Source organism: Calonectris borealis, chromosome 1 (assembly GCF_964195595.1).
Source record: "Calonectris borealis chromosome 1, bCalBor7.hap1.2, whole genome shotgun sequence".
Taxonomy (NCBI): domain Eukaryota; kingdom Metazoa; phylum Chordata; class Aves; order Procellariiformes; family Procellariidae; genus Calonectris; species Calonectris borealis.
The window spans coordinates 56,471,420-56,487,069 of NC_134312.1; the positions used below are offsets into that span (position 1 = coordinate 56,471,420).

Sequence of the window (15,650 nt, forward strand, 5' to 3'; positions counted from 1 at the left end):
AACTTTGAAAAACAAAGCTGATGGTGAATGAGTAACATGTATTTTACAGAATAGTTATAATGAAATGAGGATCATTCAAAGTGTGACAGCATTACTTACAGTTCAGGGTCCAGTGTATCATTTTTCCTTTTTGAAAACTGTTCTTTGTTTATCGTGCTATGGAGAAACAGGCAATAAAACTCAGTTTTAACACAAGACAACATACATTCATGCCATACCACACACATCCACACACCAAGACAAAAGTCACACACAGATCTGTTAAACACTCACTGGCACTACAAGAAAAGGAGTATTTCACAAAGTGACAGATAACTGAAGTATATGCCACCCTTGACTCTGCCCGTGGAAAACATTCTTTTCTATGGGACAATAGTTTGTAGAGAACAACATTTCAGTTGTATTCAGTTTTACTACAGGACAAATGGTAAAACTTGCCAACATTCAAGTTTTGGATCAGTCTGATCAGTATTTCATAGTGAAAGTACTATTTGATATGCCTCTGATATTCTGAAGGCAGAGAATTCCAATTATCTTTGATTACTGAGAAAGGTAGGTTATCTTATTTCAGATTCCCCTAGCCCTCCTCCTAGATTAACTTCAAAGGATAAATTTCAGCTTCCAAACGCTGCAACCCCAGCCCAGCCATTACTCTACATTTTCCCTACAGCATTTGCAAGGCTAGAAATTCCATCTTTTTGACAGTGAGATCCCAGGTATCTTTTACTGCAATTTGGTTGAAAATAGTCAAGAACAATCATACAAGAACACCCAGATCTCTGAGAATTTACCCCAAAGAGAGTGCTGTAAAATATGAGATGATCAGTATGTGCTTCTGAGAAGCAATGACAGAGATCCAATCCAACTTGCTTGAGGTGCATTAACCTTCCCATCCTTTTATTTCGGTGTTTATTCTGAGTAGTGCCACCTGCAGAATACTTCAAGCTCCTTATCAGATTAATGAGGAAGGTTCAATCTCCCAATTACCTCAAACTATTATTATAATATGGTGAGTAGAACTGTGAACAGGACCTAACATATATATTACTAACCTTTTTTGCTTTTGTTCATTTTAACTATAGGTGGTGGGAAGAGAGGAAGGGAGCAGGATCTCTATGCCCCAGTAAAATGAGTTGCTACAAGAAAGCCTGTAAGCTGGTAAGAGAACATTCAAAAGTGTACTTGCTCCTCATGTGCAGCCTATAGCCTCCATTTTCACTACACAACAACCAAGCATTTAAATCAGCTATGAAAAAGAATACCAGGAGCTGGAAGTACATTCTTACCATTGCTTGTGTTCAAAGAGCTTTTAATTGTTTTCATTATTGGGGGGAAAAAAAAAAGTATACAGCATCTGTGTTTTCAAATCTAGTGTAAAAATCAAAAGCACTCCATGCTGCCTTCTACGCTGACTCAAAGGTTTGTGGCAACTTACATGTATGAGAAAGATCATACTCTCTCAGTAGCTAAACAAAAATTTATATACAAACATATCTGATATTTATTTATACACAGATTTACATGTATATAGATACTTGCTTCTCTCATATGTAAGTACTTTATATCTCATATCCCACATTAACAAAACTGGACAATGAGTTGATTAAACTTTGGGTCTTTGCTTCTAGTAGGGTAGTAATCCATACTATCCACAGGGACATGGCCCATTGTATTGACCAGCATATGAGCGTTATTTCTTCCTTTTTCCTTCCAGAAAGGCAGATGCGCTCCTACATTTTCCCATGCCCCAATGGATTCTTTCACTACCGTTCTAGATACATCCATCAGCGCAACCAGGATTTGGTAACATGCCACTAAATACAACTTCTACTTCCAGTGAAAGTTAACTCAGTTTGTCCAACTACCAACTTTGACAACTCTCTCCCTGGCTTCAGACTTTCCTAAGTTCCTCAATTCCTTCTACCTGCAGTGTTCCTGCAATGCCCTCCCTGCAAAGAGCTTTCTTCAACAGCTTGAAGAGTAACTGCTTGGCACTCATGTGGCTCTCAAGGGTTTCCTTAGTCTCCCAAAATTCTGTTTCAAGGTTTTTTTGGGGGGTGTGAGGAGTTTACAGCAGAATGAAAGACTGTCTCAACGGTTTGCCACCAGCATGGAAAAGGCAACTAAATCCACGCACGGCCTTTTACAGTGATCTCCTCAACAACTGCACAGTATTTCTCATAAGCAGATGGCACTCCAACAGTAAAATATTTGTATGGCAAAAGGAGGTTGCCTGGTTCTGATTTGGATGAAAAACAATCTGAGGTTGAATACAAGTTTAATAGCATAGTCAGTCTATAAACAGAACGGTACACCTGACTCTTTCAAACTATGTCTGTCACCTACCTGCCTGCAGGCACAGTTATTTTTCTCCAGTAGAGTACTTTCAGATTTTTTCAGGAAAAAAGCAATTCTCTTTTCCCCTCTATTGATATAGTTGCGATTTTAAGCATTAAGTGCTTATTTCTCACTACAGTTCAGTCAGTCCAGATTTTAAAGAAAAAAAAAAATCTATAGCACAAGTCCAGGCTTTACAAAGAATATCTGGTCCACCCTCTACTAGCCTACAAACAGCAAGGGTTACATAAAACTGAACTCCTTCCCTCTGAGAAAGCACTATAGACCATGACACAGCTTATGAACGCACAGCCCAAGCAAACACAAGTAACTCACGTTTGAGGTTGTGATGGGTCATCTCCCAGAGAAACGCTCTCCCCTTGGATTTCGTTGAAGCACTTCTCACAGAAATGATACCTGTCAGCAAGAAGGCCATATTTGGGTGAACTGCTCCGTCCACACAACACAGCCCAAGCCAAGCAACGGAGCCACCAATCACAGCAGGCCAAGGAAGGGACAGGAGCAGAGAGCAGGTCATCAACGGCGACAAGGATATTCAATGATGCAGATTTATGGGCCCCACATTGTGTTTGGTTGGTTTGGTTTTTTGGTTTGTGTTTTTTTTTTTTTTTTGCGCAATCAAAGCCAAGTGCAGACAATGACAAGCGTGAAGGAGAAATAAAAAATAACACACACACGAACAAACAAAGAAATGGGGGTTTGCAGGACAAAAACCAAAAACATAGAAGCAGGACAAGACAACACAAAGCAGAAAGCCAAGGCAAAGCACAGATTAGCATTAAATCTCTCAAATGGGTTCACAAACAGCAGATGATTAAAGCAAATTAAACAAGAGTATTCCATTTTAGCATACCCATACCCTCTTCATTTTAATAATCCATGCCACGTACAGCAAAGAATTAAAATGAGAAAAGGGAAAGAGCAGAAGGAAGGAAGAACTGCTACTCTGACTTGTGCATCAGCACAGCAGTTCCGTTGGCAGGAGGATCTGCAGGAGATCAATGGAAGAGGGATAGTCTTCCATCTTAAATGTATAAATGCTGAAAGGCCACAGGATTCTCTCCCAGTTGAAAGGGAAAGCTAAACATCAGAAGCTTAAAGAACAATAAAATCTGTCCTCAAAATCTTACAGACATTAATTACTGAACTGTCAAATTGTATGTTAACTAAATACATGACATTAACTACATACATAATGCCCTACATCGATATGATTCTGCCACAGCCCAGTCTGAATGTAGAACAGTCCGGGTATCAATACAGCAAGCATTACAGAGAGATTTCATTTACACTTGAATAAAATAGTGATTGATTCAAGATCCTATCCCAGCCCTCAAAAATGTTCTAAAACTGTGGCCTCTCCATTACTAAGGCATGTTAATTGAGTGCACAAGACATCTAAAAATAAAAAGAAATAAAAGAAAATTCAAACAAGTTTATAATAAAGCCACACAAACCAACACTATAGCAACTGTTAAGCTAAAAAAACCAGGTCTCAACCTCCTCTCCCAATTTTCATCTGAGATAATGCAGACAATAGTACTTCTGGAATTGTACGTTTTAGTCTATATACACGTGTGTATATAACATAATTTACACATGTTCTAGTGCAAATATTCCCTTCTAATGTTTGAAAACATGTAAAGCATGTCAGATTTTTTTAATAATAGTCCTTTGGTCCATCTAGTGCTTGCCCAGAGATAAACGTAAGCAGAAGATACTGACTTATGATACGAAAAGGTCTACACTATATAAGTCTAAAACTACAATAGTTATTATGGGATATGAGCTTATTTTCTACTTTTTCACTCCTAAAAATCTCCATTTGCTGCTATAAACCTTTATGAAGCCTAAGAAGGTTAAGATAGAACTCCTGTAGCTTTTTGGTTGCTTTCACCTGACCAGATGCTTAAGAAAACTACAATTCTTGCAAAATCTTCTTGCCTTTCAGGTAAAAGCCTTAGTGTTTTTGTTGTTTTGGGGGTTTTTTGTTTGTTTAAGGTGTTGGAAAGAATGCAGAGCAGGAAATAAACTGATGGAGGTGACATAGTTTGCAGGTAACCAGCCCACTGCTCTAATAGGTGCATTCTGGTGACAGGCCAGGGAATATGGGAGCGTTATAGCACCTATTTCCCTGCTTCTTCCTGCCTCGCTTCCCCAATTGGCAAAGAGACACCTAGCAAGAAACCTTCTTTCAGAAGTCAAATGGCGTTTATCAAAGAATTTAAACCTAAGTCAAAAAAAAAATATATTCAAAAGAGCTGTAGAAGTGACAGCACTTTACACAACTGCTGACAGCTACTGCAAGACAACTCCCTTAAGGAAACTTGGGGAGAAAAAGCAAGCATCAATCTACTGAAGACCTGAATACACAAGTCTTCCAATGAAGATTTGCACCACAAAAATAAGTTTGCTCTTTAGTGTTAACATCATGAGAAAAACAAAAACTTGCCAAGTATAATATGTATTACGAGCATTAATATACTTGCTGCATAGTTTACTCAGTGTTCTGCATGAAAAATACTGCTACATGATAGGAAGAAAAAGACAACAGACTTGTATATATGATTTGTAGATAACTGAAGATTTAATTAACTGCAGGATAAAAATTTAGTAAAACATCATGTTTCTGCAAACAAAAGAGGAAGAGCAAAGACTGCAGTGAAAGAAGTGATTTCTTTTTACAGAAAGAAATCATTAACACACAAGGTAAACTATTCAAGGGCACTTCCAGCAAGTTATTATCTTAAAACAAAGGTATACACATATAAAGAGGATGTGTATGTAAATACATGCACGCCTTTTAACAGATTGATTGCAGCATGCACAAAACCGCACCAAGTGAGTTCTCCTTACCTGTTCTGGTAACTGTAGTAAGTGGCATCTCGAGGGATTGTGCACAGCTGTTTGCCATAGCAACACAAAGTCTGTGGCGAGAACTCCAACTGCAAAGAGGAATGGGTTGTCTTAGTACTCATACATGTTTTCACTTGGCCTTCACGGGAAGCAAGTGTGACCCAGACAACCATCGTTTCCACCTTATTCTGTGCACAGATCTCACAGTACAGCAAGCGTATAAAGTGCTAGAGTCACAAAAAATGTTTGGTGGTCTGTTATTCTCAAGTTAGCTCTTCTCCAAAGATGGAAAGCATATCGAAACAAGACAATGGAAATCCACAGTCTCAATATACAGTGAAATAGAGAGCTCTTCTTCTGCAGTAACAAAACCAGATCTGTTTAATTTGCAATAGCAAACGGGTTCACCCTAATCAAAATAAGCCTTCAGTTACTGACTTTCTTCCCCCAGGAGCTTATATACGAATAGATGATTTAAGCACTAGACAGAAGATCCATAAAAACCTCAAAATCAGATTACTCAGGATTGCTAAATCCTGGTAAACTTTCAAAATTTTTAACACACCGTAACTGCTAACAACTGCAACTGCTGTATTTTCCCCCCTTCAATACCAGGAAGCAAGCAGCAGACTAAAACCAGTTATTTACTTACCTTTCTTCCACAGCAATAACCAAGGCTCTGCATAACTGGGTCAATTTCTTGCTCAAACACCTCTGCCAGTTTGGAACAGTACTTATATACTCGGGATGTTTTGCGGTTATACAGCCAGGCATTATTGAACATGAGCCAGATGTCATCTACATATTGCCACGGTTCCTGATACTGTCCTGTGTCTAGCTTCCTCTTGATAGTAGAAAGGTCCATGGGGTTCTTCACTATGTCAAAATAATCCTGCAGGAATACGCAGCATATCAAAACACTACCACAGAACTATGTTGTGACATGACAGCATGTGCATTCTCAGCAGATAAATTCTTCTGCAGTACATCAAGAAAAACAGGTTCCTCCCTGACTTGATTGTCAAACTGCTTGTGACATACAATGAAATCTCTAAGCAATACCATATCACTCCCCAGTGCTTCCTTTTCATTATTCCTGTATTTCTCAGGCTCTATTGCTCTTCCACTGATGAAACAAAACCACTGTAATTTTAGTCAGCAAAACAAGTATTACAAGAAGTAGGAAATGGCAATGTTTTTGCAGCCACTGTGATCTGAGGATATACACAAGAGCATTAATAGAAAGCGACTGGTTTTAGTAGACCAGACAACCTAATAAACAAAATATTAGATGATAAAAGATATCATGTTTCCTCTAAAGAATGCCTTTTTCCAATCCCCCCCCCAGCAGTTACAGAACCACTTCTCCTACAAAAGTCCTCAGAATATGACAGCCAATTGAGAGGTTGTTAAAGAATATTAGCCACATTTATGCTTGCTTATAATACGGCAGGCCTTGAATTTTTGCAGAATCTATCCTAAAAAAACCCACACCAAAACCAAACAAAAAACCTTCCATGCAAAAAATATTGCCCAAAGCACCTAAGTAGAACTTCTATGTATACATATTTGTGTATAAAAAGTAAACTTGTGTGGTCAATCCAGAGAGTTTAACACATAGATCCTTGAAGGATAGTAATGTCTTCTGAAGACAATTCTAAAACAAGCAGAAAGTTTGACCTAAACAAAAACTAGAAGTTGAATAGTCTCCTCCTTGCTTATAACAGATTAATAATCATTGATGGATTTTTTTTTTTAAGTGATCTTGATCTGCTTAACTTCCCACATATTCAGCCAAGTTTTATCTATGATGAGAAATGATGGAATTCAGCAATAGAAGCATCACAACATGAAGCAACATCCATAAAAAGCCCCCACAGCACCAGGGATCTGCTAGTAATCACTTCAATGTATGGTATACCTGCTTATTTAGCAAAAGGAATACAGAACTGAACAAACTTCTGAAAAAACAAACTTTCCTAATTCAGACATTGTATATTCCTGCCTAAGCTGAACCTCTTCAAATGCATCAGTATAAAAATATTAATAAGGCAGACTTAAGCTGTTCTCAAACAGGTAAGTCATAATATAGTAGTTTTGAATTAAAGCCAGGAAAGTATCTTGCTAAGACACTCACAGGAATTCCTAGTAGTTGGGGATCCACAGGCTGTCGAAATGGAAGAGACTCTGGATCCTGACGGTAAAGTGCCTCCAGTGTTGGCATAAGCGCCTGCCGCAACTCTTCTGGCTTGAAAACTTTTGAAAAACAATCAACATTAGAAAGATAGCAGAAACAGCTGTAAGGAAGAAACCTGCTGGAAAATGTGAGGTCTGTGGAAAAAGACTACAGACAATGGGTTTAAGTTAGTTAGCATGGCTTGTTTATCCTCTGCAACACTGAGTTCTGAGGAGGATATTAAAATGATCACCTGGACACACGGAGATGGCCAAAATATTAAAGAGAATCTTGTTTTTATCATAGGAAGACACCGCTAAATTTAATAGAGCTGGTTTACATTCCAAATACGGCCCCTCTCTGAGGTACCAAGAAAAAACTTGTCTAGAAAATCTGTAACTGAGGAGTATTTCAAATCTCTATTGTAGCGACAATTTTACTAAGGCCTACTAATACTAGAGCCTTAAAGAACTTGCCCAAAGCCAATTACAAGCACGTGTGTTATTAGACATTTTTGTCCAAAGGCCACAAAGAACAATCCATCTAAGCCTACTGAGTACCAATGAAGAAAGCTCAGGTTTTTTTCCCCTGAAGATTTCTCTAGGGAGATGCAGTGAATTTCAGTCAAAACAGTGTTCCTCCTTACTTTTTTTCTTAGACTGCCCAGCTGCCGGAGAAGACTGAGTAGCTGGAGTAGTAGGTCTTTCTTCCCCCTCCGGTATTTCAGTCTTCACTTCGGATTTCTTCTCTTCTTGTTCCATTGGGTCTGGTTTACATTCCTCCACAACTGGTTCTACTTTAACCTGGAAAGTAGTTTGGAGCCTGTCACTTCATCTCCTGTGAAATCACCCATCCACATTTCTGTCCTTTAAACCTATCTACCATCTCGCCCACCACTCTTCCCTAGGATTAAGGGTATCTACTTTGTAGTCAAAACTTGCCTAAAACTTGAGCAGATGTGCTAGAATGCATCTTTAAACATTGCAGTAGTAGCAATGATGAGCTGCTAACCAGTTCTGAGCTGCAAGTAGGCACACAGGTACTCATCCAGCTCTTCAGGCAGCTCTGACAGTCTCACATATACCGCAGCTGCCAGGGTGACGCTGTTGGCAGCCACACTCTTAGCTGTCCTCAGTGACAAGTTGCCAGAGCCCAGTAAAGCAGCCCATCATGTACATATCCACTATTCTAACATTTAACACCTGCCAATAGTATCTGAAGGACTGACCTGAGTGCCCTCTTACACTGGCATTTACCAAAAAGCCTCACAGCTGAACCACATTATCATGGTCCTTCCTGTGGCCACTGGCTTCTACCACCATTTCACAATAAAACAGAGACACTTCTTTAGGAAGAAGTAGAGGAAGACAACAATCAAAATAGCAGCAGCAGGTAGCACCTACAGCTCCCATTGAACTCTGGAAGGAACGGCTTGCATGGAGACAGAAAGCATCTAGTAGCACTAAAGATGTTCTACTCAACAGCTGGCCGACAATCTCACCTCGGATTTCTCCTCCATTTGCAGTTCTGTTTGTTCTGGTTCCCCTTCATCTGTTTTAATATCCATTTTCACTTCCTGCAAGGGTGCCTGCTGCTGCTCTGGAACAGTCTGCTGAGAGTTCACCTCTGTGCTGCTGGTGGATGGGGGGTTGGATACCTGCCCGTCAATGCTTACGGCTGGCTGTGAAAGCTGAAGGAACAAAACACACATTACAAACAGGCTTCTAGTGAACTTATTTTTCTTTCTCTAATCTACCTTTTACCTATACTACATTCCCACCAAGTTTAAACATACTCTAATCCTTCTAGTTGCTTCACCTAAGAACATACTGCTATACAACTCCAATTATAGAAAAACACGCAACAGAAACATGCACTGGAAGGCCTAGTATACAGAAAACTACTTATTGTTTCCCTGTTGTACACCACCACTATGCATATGCATACATAACTAAAGACCTCACCCATGTTTCACAGTGATTTTCAAAACATGCACTAGAATTCTGAAAAATACTCCCTTCTCTGGAAACACCAGATGATCTATAGACTTGTCCTGATGCAAAAAGGTTACTTCCCAAATGCAATAAAACCTATTTTGATATTAAATATGCCAGGAGCTACCTCCATTATCACAGACTCGCACAAAAATAAAGACCAACTGAAAATTAAACCTTACACTTAAACATTTGCAGGGAAAGCACAATTAAAGTATTTCCTTACAGGTGTTGTGGGGTGCTGAGGCTGCAGTGGTGCTGTTGGTGTGGGAACAGATGCAGTGGTGCTCTGCTGTGACAAGGGTTGCTGCTGTTGCTCCGCAGAAGGGGTAACTGGAACCGGAGGCTGGACTTGTGGAGGCAGCTGTGCCTGCGGAGGCGTTGGAGTCTGCCTTTGAGGGGGGTGCATAGTTTGTGACTGTGGTCCAGGTGGCATTGCCTGAGGAGTAGGTGTGGGGGCAGCGGTGGCAGCAGCTGCTGCTGCCTGCTGTTGCTGTGATCCCAAGCCTGGGGGCGTGTGGTGAGGTGTTGGGGTTCGACTAGGTACTGGAGAAGGAGAATTTCGGTGCATGGGAGGCTGTGGAAGAGGTGGGCAGTGAATATGGCTCCCTTGAGAACCTGGAGCCATTGCAGGAGAATTCACAGGACAGGAAGCGCTGGTCATTTGTGCCTGCGGGAAAACAAGTACATATTTGCTGTGACTTGAAATAGAAAAGGAGAGGAATTACTGTCAAATGGCGGCTGCTTTCCCACAGTTACTGGCATACTTTTAAAAACGTGACAAACTATTTGTTGGGGTTTTTTTGTTTTGTTTTGTTTTGAACTCTATTTCAAAAGGAGAAACGGTCTACTCAATTTATTTTGCTCCACATGAAGATAAAGCTGTTTTAAAGTTTATTCAGCTCTAAAAGAGAAGTTTCAATAGAATAACTTATACTTGTTGATATGTTTAAAGAATGGCACACCTACACTCCCAGTTTGCAAAACAGTTCTCTCTAAATCTGCAGATTTGTACATCCTGAATATGGGACAATGCACCACAGTGAAAAATTGCATTCAAATACACAAATGCCCATGCCCCCACCCCCAAGACTAGAAACTGAATTTATCATCAGAAATAAGTACAGCTGTAACTGTACCATTACGAGATTACAAAAAAAATTGTATCGGTCAAGGAAAAAAGCTGTCACTCCACAATAATCTTGCCTGCAAACTAGGAAGAAGCATCAACGAGAAGCAAACTGACGTTCCCTACTTCTTCCTGGCCTGAAAGGTTCTTGCTGAAAAGGGAGAGGGAAAGGACAGAAAGGAAACTGCTAGACTGTAAGTTCAGACCTTCAGTAGTGATAACCCTCCTATCCCCCAAAGCCAGTAACACACATTGGTCCTGGGTAGACATGCCTTTTTATGATTTATTCTTCCATGATCTCTTAATTTCTCAGGCTCTGCTGTCTCGTTGTTAAGCAAGAAATTCTTAACTACTGCATGCTGAGTAACAATTTCTTCTTTGCTCCATGAAACCAAACTTAAAAAAATTCCTCTGTCACACTCAAACTTAAGCCTGAGAACAAGCCAACAATGTTTCACCCCTGCCATTCCCAGTGCTACATCAGGAAAATGCAGAATCTCAATAAATGAACTCAGTTGACTATAATTCCAAAAGCAGCTTGAGAAAACAAGTTCTCCGCCATTACTACTAACTGAACAACGAAACCAGTATATGACAGAGGCCACTGACACCACTTCCAGAAATCAGAAACTTACTTGAGAAACTGGTGTCTGACTGCCAGGCTGAGTCATAGGCATGCTCGCTGTGTTCATTCCCGGGGAAGAAGCAGGGAACTGGGTCTGTTGTAGAAATTGATTCTGACCAGAAGGCTGGCCAACTCCTGGCTGCTGCATACGTGAAGGAAATCCCATCTGTTGGAGAAGAAAGGAACTCATTTCACCCAATGTGCGTACACTTCCATAATATTTTACAAAAAACATTTATATTGTTGCAGAAATTGATGCTTGCCCCTTATCTGTAGGACACAATGGGGAAAGCCTACTTACAGCTCCTCTCAAAAGACAGAAATTATGATGATTTCCCTTGTAAGCTAAGGAAAAGGATATTCATTTCAGATTGGGGCTGTGACTTAAGATTTATCTTTGTTCCTTGTTTTAAGGATGCAACAGCACAAAAAGCCACTTAAATTTAATTTTTTAGGCAATTTTTACCACCAAGATCTAAACGCTTGTCATAGACCAGACAAATTTTACAGTGGAGATGCAAAAGGAGGAACCAAAGGGTCAAGAGAATGAAGAAATAATGCTTGATTTTTTAAATTTCTTTTTAAAATGTATTTATTTATCTTAAGGAAGCCACAACCAACAGAAGCAAAACTATGAGCTCAACACCCTGGACGAAATGCACACTGACCTGGTTCATGGCCCCAGCCTGGCTTAGCTGTCCAGGGTGCTGAAGAGGAGGGGTTTGCCGGGGTCCCATTGGTGACAGCTGCATGTTCATCTGGCCAAACTGATTCATTCCTGTGCATTTGTGCCAAAAAATCAGTTATAAACAAAGGCCTGAATTCTCCTTTGGGCACCGTTCAACATTTAGAGAAGAAATGCTGTCAGTTTCTTCCTAATTCCATTTTCTAGCAACCAGTTTTCAAGCGTGCAATAGTATAAAGGAAATATTTCCTTCTATCAACTAGTTACATGGAACAATTTTAAATATAAAGTGTCCAAGCTACCATACTCCTTCAGAACACAGACTACGTTTTTCTCCCCCAAAAGACTTGTTTCCACTGTTATCAAAGCTCTGAAGTTTGAGAACTACTGGTGTATGTGATGAATAACCAAAAGTATCACATTTACTGCTGAAGATCGACTTTCTACAGAAAGCTGCATTATCTTAATTATATATTAGAAATTCACTTATTGAATCCCAAACTGTATCTTCACTTCCTTAAGTACTTTGTATGTCGGCTACAATACTTCTTGAATATGTAACAAAGGTTTTGCCCCTTTCTTCTGAGCAATAATTCTCACCATCTTCCCTCTGCCACCAAGATGTCCTCATCTAAGCTGGCTAGGCCTACCATGTTTGACTGACCTAAGTTCACACGATCAGAACTTCCAAAAGCATCAAGTTCTTTATTTAACAAAGCAAGCAGCTAACATGAAGCTCTTAAATTCACAAGATCATGAAATGCTATTAGAGAGAGAGAGATATATAGTTTTTTCTATATATTATATATAGAGATAGTTACAGAATCATAGAATAGTTTGGGTTGGAAGGGACCTTTAAAGGTCATCTAGTCCAACCCCCCTGCCGCGGGCAGGGACATCTTCAACTAGATCAGGTTGCTCAGAGCCCCCTCCAACCTGACCTTGAATGTTTCCAGGGATGGGGCATCTACCACCTCCCTGGACAACCTGTTCCAGAGTTTCACCACCCTCATTGTAAAAAATTTCTTCCTTATACCTAGTCTAAATCTACCCTCTTTTAGTTTAAAACCATTCTCCCTTGTCCTGTCGCAACAGGCCCTGCTAAAAAGTTTGTCCCCATCTTTCTTATAAGCCCCCTTTAAGTACTTATAGGCCACAATAAGGTCTCCCCGCAGCCTTCTCTTCTCCAGGCTGAATAACCCCCACTCTCTCAGCCTTTCTTCATAGGAGAGGTGTTCCATCCCCCTGATCATTTTCGTGATCTGGACCCGCTCCAACAGGTCTGTGTCTTTCTTGTGCTGAGGGCTTACTTATGTAAGTATTACACATTATAAATTTTCTTTATCAAATGGGAAAACTGCAGGTGAAACAAGGGCTATGACACTTCATCAAGAGCTGCCCAATTCCAAGATTCCTTCAAAATCACAGTAGCAAATTTTCTTCAAATACTTACCTGGCTGTGCCTGCATGCGATTCATCATCTGATTTGGCACATTGGCACGTATCAGGGTTGGGTCGGGAAGAGGACCATCTGGAAAAAAGGTATTGGCATTTAGAAGACCATCTGGTTTGGTTTTATCTACCATACATTTTGGTGAGAATTACACACTAAAACCCACATGTAAAACAAACAAACAAAAAACTGCAGACACAGTCCAGTAACTCTAAACATTCCTGAAGAGTTCTCAAAGTGTGAAGCAAAACCAGAAAATACAAGCATGTCGCATTGACAGATATATATTCTGACTTAGAATCAGCTTTCAGAAATTGAGGACAAATTTGAAGTATGTTATCAAGCTACAATGACAATTTCAGCAGCTCACAAACGTTCTAGACCACAAGAACAGACCACTCTACACTGTTACTGCACCTCTAGATTTAAAACACTATGAAAACTATATGGTTCAACAGAGTATTTATCAAAGCTCTGAAGTTTGAGAACTACTGGAGTACATGACAAATAACAAAAAGTGTCACACCTACTGCTGAAGATCAACATTCTACAGAAGTTACAGCATCAACCTTTAAGAATCTTTCTTGGATCTTGGTAATGCATCTCGGTAAATCGTGTTCTGACTTCAAGCATAAAGACCCAGAACTGCATTTGCCAAGATACATTCAAATTTAAGCAGGAGAAAAAGGACTCAGATTAAGATTCTTGTAGCATATGCCTGGAGCTACTGGATCTTTCTGCAGTGTTAGAAAAAACCCAGGAAGTTTCTTGTCTCCTCAGTTGACTAATTCGAATTTTGACCCTATCTTCTTAGGCAACTTATTACAGTGTCAGTGACAGTTAGACATCTGTTCCCATGAGATGTCTTAAGAACTAAATTCTTAACTGTAAAGTATCTAAGAACATGCAGGACTGAATGAATGAAGGAGAAAATACTTTTCTCCTGAGAAGGAAGCTCTCAGGAGAGAGTCGGGGGTGGTGTGGTGTGTGCTTTAGAAAGCATGTTTGCAGAACTGTTGCACTTAGTTTTAAGAAAGACTATTTCAGTCTCCCGAGCTGTCAATCTAGAGTCACAGGAAAAAAAAAAATCATCTTAAAGCAGATTTTGGCTCAAATAGTTGATAAAATATTAGTTCTCTTTTACAGTTAAATCAGAGTAAGAGAAGCAATTCTATTCAGAAATGTACAGTTTAAAATCCTGTATTTCAATTATTTACAGGGCTTAACTGGAAATACAAGATTACAATGTCAGCAGATGCCTTTCTCCACTTTCTAACTAAAAGTATCATCCCCAACAACTAGTGTTATCTGTTTTCATCCGTTACCCAAATACAAATATACTAGATACGCAACAGCCTACAGCACCTTATCCCTTCCTAATGTTGAAAAGAGACATTACACTTTTTAGCAGCATAATAGTTTTGATCATTGACTCCTCTCCGAAGTCAATTTTATTCTAATACACAAATGCATGCTTAGCAGGGAACCTAATAATAATAATAATAATAATAATAATCTGTTTAGCATTAGGAAGATCAATTAAAGTAACAGAACTACTGTGAAACAGAAGACAGCTGCATGGGGAAAAAAGTGAGTTTTCATTGCATGCTGGAAAGGCCATTTGTCTGAAAAAAACAAGCGTGGCAAAGAACAAGCACTATCTAAACTTTCAAAGGCATAAATACCAAAGCACTCCAATCACCATACTCTCTGTTTAGCAACAATAGTAATAGTGATGATCATTTTAAACACCACACAATTAAATATTACGAAAATGTATTTGTCTTACAGTAACTGAAGTTATCTTTACATCAATTAATTCTAAAGGTGAATCTAATGAGACTGAAGTTCAACAACGTTAAAGATGCAACTTAATCTCCATTCCCTCCACCCTCAAAGTAAGCATAAAGGCTTATAGTATTTCAATTTGTTCACAAGACTAAATGCTTTTAGATAATCTATGGTCATTAATAAACACATAACCAAAGCAAAGATTTTCAAGTACTTCTGAACACAGGGAAGAAAGTTCTGTTTAACTTTAAGCAAGCCAGGTATCTGTGAAACAAGAAGGGTGAAGGTGGTCACCAGCCTACTAAAACGACATTACACAATTCCCCTGCACCAGGTAGTCAGTAACCCAACTGTTCTTACTTGCAGACATCCCTGGCTGGGGCTGTCCCATGTTGGGCCCTTGATTCATGGGAGCCTGTGGCATGCCCGGAGCATTTGGGATCATGTTTTGCTTCTGCAGCCTGGTTCTTCGTTTCTCCTCCAACTCCTTCTGAATCTTATAGATCTTCTCTGCTAGCAAGTGATAGTACTCTGCCTGTTGGGGAGGAAAGGAAAGGAGACGACAAACACATACTAAGTAAAG

General features: G+C 39.6%; 1 protein-coding gene across 1 annotated transcript in view; it reads right to left on the reverse strand.

Annotated features, from left to right (window-relative positions):
* EP300 (EP300 lysine acetyltransferase) overlaps positions 1–15,650 on the reverse strand; it is a 66,467-nt gene that overhangs the window by 15,840 nt on the left and 34,977 nt on the right. Inside the window, exons 10-21 of the mRNA XM_075154075.1 lie at positions 15,428–15,602; positions 13,277–13,354; positions 11,807–11,916; positions 11,149–11,304; positions 9,611–10,054; positions 8,892–9,080; positions 8,037–8,193; positions 7,352–7,470; positions 5,867–6,106; positions 5,215–5,303; positions 2,674–2,754; positions 100–156 (exon numbers count right to left, since the gene is read on the reverse strand). Of these exons, the coding sequence (XP_075010176.1) occupies positions 100–156; positions 2,674–2,754; positions 5,215–5,303; positions 5,867–6,106; positions 7,352–7,470; positions 8,037–8,193; positions 8,892–9,080; positions 9,611–10,054; positions 11,149–11,304; positions 11,807–11,916; positions 13,277–13,354; positions 15,428–15,602 (1,895 nt within the window). The remainder of the gene's footprint in view (positions 1–99; positions 157–2,673; positions 2,755–5,214; positions 5,304–5,866; positions 6,107–7,351; positions 7,471–8,036; positions 8,194–8,891; positions 9,081–9,610; positions 10,055–11,148; positions 11,305–11,806; positions 11,917–13,276; positions 13,355–15,427; positions 15,603–15,650) is intronic.